The following is a 12,237-nucleotide window of genomic DNA, read 5'->3' on the forward strand; positions in this document are numbered from 1 at the left end:
GCCTGCACAGTGGTAACAAGGCATGATGGATCCATGTTCTCATTCTGTTTACGCCAAATTCTGACTTTACCATCTGAATGTCTCAACAGAAATCGAGACTCATCAGACCAGGCAACATTTTTCCAGTCTTCAACTGTCCAATTTTGGTGAGCTCTTGCAAATTGTAGCCTCTTTTTCCTATTTGTAGTGGAGATGAGTGGTACCCGGTGGGGTCTTCTGCTGTTGTAGCCCATCCGCCTCAAGGTTGTGCGTGTTGTGGCTTCACAAATGCTTTGCTGCATACCTCGGTTGTAACGAGTGGTTATTTCAGTCAAAGTTGCTCTTCTATCAGCTTGAATCAGTCGGCCCCTTCTCCTCTGAGCTCTAGCATCAACAAGGCATTTTCGCCCACAGGACTGCCGCATACTGGATTTTTTTCCCTTTTCACACCATTCTTTGTAAACCCTAGAAATGGTTGTGTGTGAAAATCCCAGTAACTGAGCAGATTGTGAAATACTCAGACCGGCCCGTCTGGCACCAACAACCATGCCGCGCACAAAATTGCTTAAATCACCTTTCTTTCCCATTCTGACATTCAGTTTGGAGTTCAGGAGATTGTCTTGACCAGGACGACACCCCTAAATGCATTGAAGCAATTGCCATGTGATTGGTTGATTAGATAATTGCATTAATGAGAAATTGAACAGGTGTTCCTAATAATCCTTTAGGTGAGTGTATACATGTGTGTCTAACCGGACATTGCATATTTATTGTTTCTAACTTTACCAGATGTTGTAAATTTGTTGTTGCTAAGCATTGCTAACTTGACTGCGAAGCCTTAAATATCAAAAAATTACGCTAAAGGGCTACCCAGGGCGTTCACAAGCAACGCCAAAGGGCTTTGACCAAGCGTCAATATGTGAGGAGTCGGGAGTGAGAATGTGTTGATAGAGGGTATTCACCATTTAGTCTGCAGATCTCCCAGCTGAGCGTGTCACAGCAAGCCTACTTCAGGAGATAAAGAATCTCATGAGGACTCACAGTTGCTCAATTGCTCAATTGCTGAGAGACAGAGTTACTGTAATGAACGGTTTGTGTGGCAAAGAAATAGCTCTTTAGCAAACATTTGTGCTGAATTAATTGTAAAGACAATCCATTATCTTATTAAATAACCCATAAGATGTACTCACATTCTTTTTTGTAGACTATGCGTCATCCACGATTTTATTGAAATTTTTTATTATCAGTAAATCATGGGTAGCATAACAAGCAGCTGCTAGTGGTGGTAGTGATAGTGGTCGTCATGATATACTAGTATTATCAGTATTTGCAGTTGGTTTGTTATTATTTTACCATAAAGTTATTTAAATAAATAATTTTCCTATTATTATTTACATTATTATATATATTTATATATAATTTTTATTATTATTTATTATATAAATAATAATTTTACTTTCCCTTCTAAGCGTAAAAGCACTTTCTGCAAGACAAACTGAGCAGCCTCCAGCTCTAGTATAGTCAGTGATAGAATGATTGCTTGATGTTGGACGGTGGGGCTGAGAGTGGTGTGTTCAGTACGTGTTCAGTGGGCGGGGCTGTCTACGATGCTAAAAGGCTAGAGGAGGTTCGATGCTACATAGATCCTCTATGATGTCAAGAAGGGAGCCAAATACAAAAGGTGTGTTTGCACACACATTTACTGAAAGACTGAGCCGGTGAAAAATGAGAATATGTATTTTTATCTCAGAATTATGTTGAAAAATACATAAAAACTGCATTGTGCATAATATTGGACCTTCTTGTAATGTGAGAATAGCAATGCTTTTGATGTTTGTGCTCATGGCTGAAGTCTTCCTGTTGTGGAGACTTTATATTTGACTCACACAGACAATGTTTGTCACCACAGGGGGCCGGTTTATTCTGTAGTTTTTTCCCCTCACTATTTCTGAGAAATGCCCTAAATACAGTAGCTACTTTAAATGCGTCATTAGCTAGTAGGATCGTTTTCACTGTTTCCCTTTATGTTTGCCATTGAGCTTTGATATCAGAGGCCTCGTGATTTCACCTCAGTTATTCTCAGACCACACCGTGCCGTCTCTTCCTCCCATACGAGTCACATGTACCTCACTCGCTCCCCCCCCCCCCTACAGACTTACTTTCCCTATAAGTGTGACAGCCATCAGTGTCCTTTCTGACTCGTCGCTTTGACGGAGAGAGACAAAAAAACATTAGCTAGAAAAAATAGAAACATTAATCATTTATTTTTTGGCAGTGACTCTTTCCACTCACTACCCAACCACAAAAACACAACAGCAGTTTATTTTGCTAAAGCATCAGTTCCACTCTGAGCTGCAGTTCCAGTTGCTTTCTGAGTTTATCTGGTGGCAGCATACACAACATTTGGCTCCAGTTCTCTCTCAGATGCAGGCCTGCAGTATCTTTTTGCTTTTGGCTGAAAGCTTAGAGCTGCGTAGTTCAGGTCATCTGAGCCCAGATTCTGTAAGTCAGAGTCACATACTGTATCACACACACTGCTGCAGCTGAGTTTCCAAAAATCAATCCGTTTTGTGGGTACTACCAAAAAGGGATAATTTAACCCAAGATGAGTCTTAAACACAGTATAGCTTAATCTAATTTAAATGGTAAAACATTATTTTTAATACAATCCCTTTTTTCATAATTTACATATACCTAAGAAAAACTATTGATTTAAACCAAGGTTGTTCAAACAATAGGATATATGTCAGATTGACACTCAAAGTAAAATTATTCCACCTTGCAGTGGTTTTATTTGAATTTTAAAATATTGTAACTGTTTTTTGTTAGTAACTGCAGTATAAACAATTATATGCAATTGCATAGCAGAAAGGCTCAGTTTTCTCTTTATTGACAATTTATCCTCTGGTTGAACTGATGAAGCATTTCTTTGTTTCAGAGGGAAGAAAAACAAAATCCCTTTTGGGAAGACAGGAAAAAATATTTCTACAACTCTCACATTCTGAATAAGCTAGCAAAATCACACATTTAGTATCTTATTTTTTAGTTAATGAACGTCAACTGTTTTGCACTCAAAAGATAACTATTATACTGCCTGCCTAAATTTCCTCTTTGAAGTCACCTGCAGTGGCTTGGAACATCATTTACAGACTCTTGTGTTTAAATGCAACTTTAAAACCACAATTTACAGAAATTACTTGTGAGTTCACCTTGTTTGCCTCTGGCTGCGGTTCTTCATTCACAACTAAATGGTAGAAGACAAACTTCTGATTAGTTAAGTATTAGCGACCAAATACTTTGCTTTGTATTTGAGCATCATGTTGACAACATTTACAACAAATTTTAAATCTACTGTACCTGTCTGAAGTTTCATGATTTTAATAGCCATAACAATGATGGCTATATTGAGGAAAACAGCCAGACAAGCCAGGATCTCACACATTAGGTTTGTCATTCCACCAGGCTCCTCTACAAGAACAATTATAGATTTAAAATCTTTTTTTTTATCTGGTAGATTTAAACATGGTTGACATGATTCATGGCTGAATTAAATTACTGATTCTGACTATGTTAACTTGCACAATGAAACAAATCTTGAGAGAAAAGGAGAACCTTACTTTCAGTCTTAAAAGCCACTTCATCATTAGTTTCACTAATAAATTCACCTTTAAAAAAAAGGGAGGGGGGGGGGTAAATCATTTGACACATGTCAAAAATTTTAAATTAGATCTCTGAAAGAGGTAAGGCTTGACTACAATCTTACCTTTAACATTTAAAAGAATTGCACTGGCAATGACTGTATGTTTGTCCATGTAAAATCCACAGAAATACAGTCCAGAGTCAGATAAATCCACATGTTTGATTTTAAGAAAGACATTGGAATTGTTGGAGCTCATTTCAAATCTTCCATTTTGAAATCCATCACAGAATGAAACTCTGCCATCAGACTGATCCATGGAGGAGATACAGCTGGGCTTGGTTCTGTTGATCAGTCTGAACCAGTCTGTCTGAGTTGGAGTTCTGGAAATGTTGGAGCACAGCAGAGTGACTTCTTCACCAGACTGGACCTTCACAGTCTGAGACTCAGAAACTGAGACAGAGATCCGGCCTGAAACAGACAGCAGAGACAACGAGTTATTCCTCAGCGGAGCATGAAACAACAATGCCACTAAATGAGTTCAATACTAACTAATCTGTAAGTGAAAAATAAAAGAGGGTTGGAGAATAATTAATTGCCGGTACTCACCGAGGCTGCAGAGAAGTAAGGCTGTTATTAAGGTGAAGCTCTTCATTGTGTGCATAATCGTGTCACAGCAAAGGCACTTTTATGGAACAGAGACAGTAAAGGGGCTTTCATTGAAAAGGGGCGGGTATTCAACATGCAATGAAGCTCAAACCATTCACCATGGAGTATCTGTCCCTGTTTGGGCCATTGTATCTGAATTTCAGACGGCATAACAAGTAACAATTCGTCTGCACTTCGTCTTCCAGTTTTACACATAATGGAAGGTATCTTCACCTTATCTGTAACAGTCTGATAGGACAGCGAAGACAGACAGATAAGATAAGAAGATTGCATAAACCACATGTAAGTTTGTTGCAGTTGAACAAAACTGTTGCCAAGGTGCACAGAAAGCAAAACATGGAAAACACAATAATACAGACAAAACAGTTACCAAATAAGTAAGTCTGTTTAATGTGTGGCCACACTTTGTTTTAGCACTGTACCAAGACAAGAAAGCTCCTATTACTTTTACATAGGTTTATCTCATTATTTGAATCTTAAGCATTAAATATAAACTTCTGACATTGTAACATTTTAAATGACAGAACAAAAGGGAAATGATAAAAGAACAAGTTTTATGTCACATAAGAAATTTATTTTAACCAAGGATCTTTTTGTAATGTAATTGTAATGGATCTATATTGAACATTTTATGAAGCCTCATAGCCACTCAATAAAGCCCTCTTACTGCAAATGTTACCGGCACCAGAACTAGGGGGAATCTGGACTGGCACCATAGCATACACTGTTACAAATTGACTGTAGAATTTACAGTCCTGTGTGAATGCTGTGCATCCTGATAATTGTATTTCGGTTCTCTGAGGGGTCTGGCGACTGGTTGTTGGAGGGGTGGGGGACCGGGAGGAAGGGGTTTGACTGGGTGGGTTGGGGGTGCGGGCTGATCCTTTTTGAGCTGGTTGGGGGGTGTCTCCACTGGATTTTGGTGCCCGGACTGGAAGCTTGGTGTTTGTACGGGGATCCTGTGTGGAGAAGGATTGTGCTTTGGGTTGTGTCGATGGTTGTTTTGTGGTCACGTCGCGGCCCTCTGGATCGTGATCGGGTTGAGTTGTGGGGTGCCGGGAGATTCCCCTAGGTGTTTCCTAGGGGCTGGGTGCATCTGCTGACTTCCTAGAGCTGAGGGGCTGTTGCTGCTGTCGTGGGGTGATTGATGTCTCTTTTTTTGGGGACGGTGGGAGTGTGTGTGATGCTTCGCTGCTAGGGAGGGAAGGGCGCGGGGGTGGGAGTTTTCTGCACTGGCCTAGCCTGAGTGGCAGATGGGGGGGAAACTCTGACTGTTGTTTGTGCATATGAACCAAACAGCCGTCTAGAGTTTTTGGCATTCTTGGAGACCCTGAATGGAGTTCTGTATGGGGCTCCAGTAGGGTACTCCATAGTTCCGCCGGGAGACTTCAACGCGCATGTGGGCAGTGATGGAAATACCTGGAAACGCGTGATCGGGAGGAATGGCCCCCCTGATCTGAACCCGAGTGGGTGTGTGTTGTTACACTTCTGTGCTAGTCATGGATTGTCTATAACGAACACCATGTTTGAACATAAGGATGCTCAAGTGTGCGGCCTAGGGTACCAGAGTCCCCTAGGCCGAAGATCGATGATCGATTTTGGAATTGTTTCATCTGATTTGAGGCTACATGTTTCGGACACTTGGGTGAAGAGAGGGGCGGAGCTGTCAACTGATCACCATCTGGTAATGAGTAGAGTCAGGGGGTGGGGGAAAACTCTGGACAGACCCGGTAAGCCCAAATGGGTAGTGTGGGTGAACTGGGAACGTATGGAGGAGGCCCCTGTCCGTGGGTTCTTCAACGTCTGAGCTTTTCTGGCATCCCTGTGGAGGTTGGGGACATTGAACATGAGTGGGCAATGTTCAAAGCTTCTATTGCTGAAGCCGCAGCGAGAAGCTGTGGTCTCAAGGTCTTAAGTGCATCATGGGGCGGTAACCCTCGAACACCGTGGACAGGGAAGCCGTCCGACCGAAGAAGGAGGCCTTCCGTGATTTGTTGTCTCAGAGGACTTTGGAGCTGCAAAGCAGCGGGTGTGGGAGAAGTTCGGAGAAGACATGGAGAAGGACTTTCGGTCGGTAACAAAGTGCTTCTGGAGAACTGTCCGCCACCTCAGGAGGGGGAAGCGGGGAACCGTCCAAGCTGTGTACAGTAAGGATGGGACCCTGTTGGCTTCAACTGGGGAGGTAATTGAGTGGTGGAAGGAACACTTTGAGGAACTTCTAAATCCGACTGAGATGCCCTCTCTAGTAGAGGCAGAGCTGGAGGCTGATCGGGGTTTCTCGTCAATTTCCCTGGTGGAAATCACTGAGGTAGTCAAACAACTGCACAGTGGCAAAGCCCCAGGGATTGATGAGATTCGCCCAGAAATGCTAAAAGCTTTGGGTGTAGAGAGGCTGTCTTGGATGACACATCTCTTTAACATTGGGCGGAAGTTGGGTACAGTGCCCAAGGAGTGGCAGACTGGGGTGGTGGTGGTGGGGACCAAAGAGTGTGTGCCAATTACAGGGGTATCACACTTATCAGAGTTCCCGGTAAAGTCTACTCCAAGGTGATGGAATGGAGTCTTCAGCCGATTTGTTGAACCTTGGATTGAAGAGGAACAATGCGGTTTTCGTCCTGGTCATGGAACAACGGACCAGCTCTTTACTCTCAAGGATCCTGGAGTGGGCTTGTGTTGCGGGTTGTCATGTGTGCAGGCAGGAACAGGTATAGGACCCAAACGCAGGACAAGCAGGCAACCAAAAAACAAAACTTAGAGACCAAAACCGGGCCGATCAGACAGGCAGTGTGACAGCTTGGGAGTATGCCCATCCAGTCTACATGTGCTTTGTAGATCTGGAGAAGACGTATGACCGAGTACCCCGGGAGATACTGTGGGAGGTGCTGCTGGAGTATTCTCAGGGCTATCCAATCCCTGTACATCTAAAGTGAGAGCTGTGTCCGAGTACTCGGCAGTAAGTTGGACTCCAGGTGAGGGTTGGCCTTCGCCAGGGCTGCGCTTTCTCACCAATCCTGTTATTCATGTGATATTCATAGTCGTGGGGAGGAGGGGTTGCGGTTCGGTGGGCTTGGGATCTCGTCACTGATTTTTGCGGATGATGTGGTCATGATGGCATCATCGGTCTGTGACCTTCAGCTCTCAGTGGATTGGTTCACAGCAGAGTGTGAAGTGGTTGGGATGAGGATTAGCACCTCTAAATCTGTGTCCATGGTTCTCAGTAGGAAAGTGCCAGCTCCAGGTAGGTAATGAGTCCTTACCCCGAGTAAAGGAGTTGAAGTACCTTGGGGTATTTTATTTATTTTTTTATATATATATATATATATTTTTGTACCTTTATTTAGTCAGGGAAGCTTCACTGAGAGGAAGCCTCTCTTTTGCAGGAAGGCCTTGATCACATTCACACCTGGAAGCTGCCCAGTACAACCGCAGCCTGGTCTGCAGGCCACTAAACAGCTCCATTGGAGCTGTTGAGGTAATGGGCCTTGCTCAAGGGCACCTCAGTGGTGGTAAATCAGAGAGGGCATGCACTGCTTGGTTTACTTTCCACACCCAGATTTTATCCTGCCAGTTTGGGGAATGAACCGGCGACCACAAGCTCGCTTCTCTAACCTTTGGGCCACCACTGCCCCGTCTTGTTCATGAGTGAGGGGAGATTGGAACAGGAGCAGCAGGGGCAATATTGCACTCGCTTTACTGCACTGTTGTGACAAAAAAAAGAGCTGAGCCATGAGGCAAAGCTCTCGATCTACCGGTCAATATTTGTTCCTACCCTCACCTTTGGTCATGAAGGCTCGGTCATGACCGAAAGAATGAAGCTTGAAGAAACTTGCGGGTACAAGCAGCTGAAATGGATTTCCTCAGGCGGGTTGCTGGTGTTTCTCTCAGTTGAGGTGGTTTGGGCATCTGGTAAGGAGGCCTCCGGGACGCCTCCCAAAGGAGGTGTTCCAGGCACGTCCAGCTGGTAGGAGGCCTCGGAGAAGACCCAGGACTAGATGGAGAGATAATATCTCCACACTGGCCTGGGAATGCCTTGGGATCCCGCAGTCAGAGCTGGTTAATGTGGCTCAGGAAAGAGAAGTTTGGGGTCCCCTGCTGGAGCTGCTGCCCCCTGTAACCCGACACCGGATAAGCGGATTAAGGATGGATGGAGGGATAGCTAGAAGTTAAACAAAGTAAAGCTACTGTATCCATCCATCAGATGTACTCTGTAAATCTCAGAGAATTGAGGCAGAGCTGCCGGAGGACATCAGAGGGAAAACTAGAAAATATTTAACTTTCCCTTATAAGCGTAAAAGCACTTTCTGCGAGACATACTTAGCAACCTCCAGCTCTAGAATAGTCAGAGGCCCATATGGGGGGAAATTAGGACAATTTCAAGGGCCTCTGACTGACAGGGGCCCCCAAAAATAGGTAAAAACTAATATAAACTAATATTATATTATAAATTATATAAACCATCATCATTGAGTATATATATATATATTTCAAATAGAATAATACAATTAATGATCTCTTTGTTTTTACTCATTTTTGGCAATAAAAATTAAATATCCCCATTGACCAAAACGTAAACATCCATATTGACCGACCACCGACCGACTATATATATTGAATTAACTGTCATAATTTTTTTAGATACACAATTTATTCATGTAATACATTAACCATGTGGGAGAAGTACATTTTACTATAGATTTACACATATTATTTAAAAGATTTGTAGTCGCTGCAAAAAGACCTAAAAATACTAAGTAAATTGTAAACCAGTGTTTATCGTTTACGTTTGAATCCGCGCATGCGCCTTAGGACAAAACAAGAGACCCGCCATTTTAGCGGTATTCGACTGGAGCTATCAGGGTCGTTATCTGGAGTTTTTTGTGGTGTTTGGGACCGAGGTGCTGCATGACTGAGTTTTCTTGGGGTAAGTAATTGCCATGTCATCGCTATTATCTTATTATCTACCCGGGAGGACGAAGAGCTGCCTGCTCCGCCCTGGGACTGAAAACCCCCGCCATGTTAAATTTTTACCAAATTAGAAAAACAACAACGTCTACGTGTTAACTTAAATTTCTTAAAGTTATGCTCAAAAGCTCATTTGTTTATTTAATTTCCATAAAATAAAGGCAACGTTAACGTTTCAGACGTTGCCAAAGAGTGGGTAAGTTGAATAGTAACTTAACTTAGAGGGGGAGATGTCTTTAATGTAAGCCCATATCCTGCGGATATACTACTAATAAAGTGAAGTTAGCTAGCTAGCTTAAGTGGTGACAGTGTCACAGAAAACAGAAGACCTAGAAATGCTGTTCATGTCGTAGGAGTGCAGTCCTGACAATGCAGCCTCTGGTGTTGTGCCCAGTGCAGCATACCCGCCGAGAATTGCACGCACCTCGCGTAAGGTAACTTTAATACTCATATCTCGGAATCTAACGGACACGTTGCTTTGCACATTGATCAGATGCGGTTATTACCACATATTTTTGCTGAATCTCAGGCAATGCTGTTTCTACTAACGCTAAGTGTAAGAAAATTTTAATGACTAAACGTTAAGCAAAGATATATTAATAATAAGTGATCACGTTAGTTTCGAATATTTCAACTGGTGATGGCTAAGCTCATGCTGACATTTTCGATGGGGAGGTTGTTGACTTTCATGTAAGTTAACGTTACCAAATCAACTTAAAACATGCTTGACCACTGACCACAGTTGACCACTTCATTTAACCTGTTAAAGGGTCTAATGTTGTTAGTAGTGAGATGTTTTTTAAAAATTAAAAATTTCAGTTTCCAGCACTTGTTTTGAGACATTTATATATAGGCTATAAGTCATCTAGACGTTATTTTAGAAAGATTTAAAGTAATCATGTTTTGTGGTATTGTTACCAAGTTTGAACTTGACTCTAGGGTACTAGTTAACGTTACAACTTAAAATTATAATTCCATTGTATTTTAACTAAAAAATGCAACTTGGGGCTCAACCTATTCAGTGTATGAAACTTTCTAGTCTATTTTCTTTTTGCTTATTTCAGTATATTTAATGTGAATTAATATTATATCTTGTCATCTAAATGATTTGTGATGATTCATCTGTAAATGGCTATTTAAAAGGTTTTATAATCATGTGTGTGTTCTTTCAACAGGAAGCAGGACAGATCAGCAGTGAGCTGTGATATGTCAGGCTCAGGTTGTGCTGCAGGATGAGCTAGTGGAGTGTAAATTGAGAACAGATAAAAGGAGTGATTGGCACAGTAGTCTTTTCCGGTTAGTGGAAATCTTTGTTTGCATGTTAAAATATTGTTACTTTCACATTTTTTCACAGTGTAATGTAATTTAAAATTGTGGCTAAATGTAAAAGATCCTTGTTTTAATATCAGAAATTGTCTGTTCTTTGGACGGGCAGGGCAGTGGACAGTATAGGTCTAAGGAGGAGGACAGATTGACGAGTTTCAGCGCTGGTGTTATCAGGGAGAAACAGTAGGCTTCCTATGCTATGAGATGGTCATGCAAATATTGCAACTTCTGGACGTTGAAACGTTTAGAGCTCTTAAAGCATTATAGATTAAACCATCTACACTCCGGTCAAGGCCGGTTACTACCCTGCTTTTACTCAGATTGTCCTTGTTCATGTAAAGGTTGGGGTGCGCTTCGCACACATTTATCTAGAGATCATACTCAAACTAAACAGTTGGGGCAAATTATTTCATTTTCATGTCTTGTATGTAATTCATATAGTTACACTGAGAGACAATATTTTGAACACCTCGGAGCTCATCTAAAAAAGTACGAAACTGTTCATTGTGTTTTCAAAGATTGTGACACAGTACTAATATATACTCAACTTTTGCTTCTCATAAGAGTCAAAAGCACAATCCTCACTGCCTTGAAGATTTTAAACCTACAGTATTTCAGACATTTTCAAGTGATGAAAGTGAAGTTACTTCTGATGAAACACTTGTCAAAGAGGGTGAAGATTTAGTTAAAGTCATTGTTGAAAAGCTTGGTTCCTTAATACTTAAATTAAACTGCATCTTCAATGTTCCACGTAGATGTATAGATGAGATTGTAGAGGAGCTTCAATTTATTACTTGTCCATGACACAATTATAAACCACAACTGCGCTGTTGAAGAATTTGTTAAATCTTCTTAGCGCAGCCTTCAGTGAAGAAGGTCCTCTTGGTACAGCACACCAGAGAAATAGTTACTTAAAGGAACATTTCGCAGTTCGCAATTTTGCAGTCCTTGTCACAAATTCTGAAAAATACTTACATTCAGGAGAAGGTGTTGAGGAGTGCAGGACATTGTGGTTCTTCAGGCCAGTATACTAGTTTTCGTGATGGTTCCCATTTGAAGAAAAACACATTTCTATCTGGAGAGGAGCTAAGACTTTCACTTCTACTCTACTCTGATGACTTTGAAATATGCAATCCTTTAGGAACCTCTCGTAAGAAGCACAAGGTAACAGGTGTTGGCTGATATTCCATCTATATTAAGGTCTATCTTATCATCAATTTACTTAGCTGTTTTGTGCTAAGCAGATGACATTAAGAAATTTGGTTATCCTTGAGTACTAGAGCCATGAGTAAGTGATTTGAAAACCTTTGAGGAAGATGGTCTTTTTGTGCCCTGTTTGGGAAAAATCATAAAGGGCACTGTATTTTCTGAGATCGCCGATAATCTTGATGCCCATTCAGTTGGAGGGTTTGTTGAAAGTTTCAGTGGGTCATACGTTTGTAGATTTTGTGTTGGAGAGCGTTCTCAGTTTCAGGAACTCGAAGTCAGAACAGGAGCATTCCCTGGTAGAACAAAACAGCAACATCAATTGGACATTGAAGCAGAATTGGCTAGTAAAACACATAGCCACGGTGTTAAAAGGCATTGTGCAATTACTCAAACATTAAATTATTTTCATGCGACAACAGGTTACCACCTGATGTAGTGCATGATTTACTTGAGGG

At 41.7% G+C, this 12,237-nt stretch overlaps 1 protein-coding gene across 1 annotated transcript; it reads right to left on the reverse strand.

Annotated features, from left to right (window-relative positions):
• Window positions 1–2,356: 2,356 nt before the first annotated feature.
• On the reverse strand, window positions 2,357–4,271 carry LOC123980790. The gene is made up of 6 exons (XM_046065337.1): window positions 4,226–4,271; window positions 3,743–4,087; window positions 3,597–3,644; window positions 3,337–3,447; window positions 3,189–3,223; window positions 2,357–2,479 (listed from the first exon to the last, which is right to left on the reverse strand). Exons 1-6 carry the CDS (start codon window positions 4,269–4,271, stop codon window positions 2,357–2,359), a joined length of 708 nt encoding a protein of 235 aa, XP_045921293.1.
• Between the last annotated feature and the right edge of the window lie 7,966 nt (window positions 4,272–12,237).

The sequence above is a fragment of the Micropterus dolomieu genome, linkage group LG12 (assembly GCF_021292245.1).
Source record: "Micropterus dolomieu isolate WLL.071019.BEF.003 ecotype Adirondacks linkage group LG12, ASM2129224v1, whole genome shotgun sequence".
NCBI classification, from domain to species: domain Eukaryota; kingdom Metazoa; phylum Chordata; class Actinopteri; order Centrarchiformes; family Centrarchidae; genus Micropterus; species Micropterus dolomieu.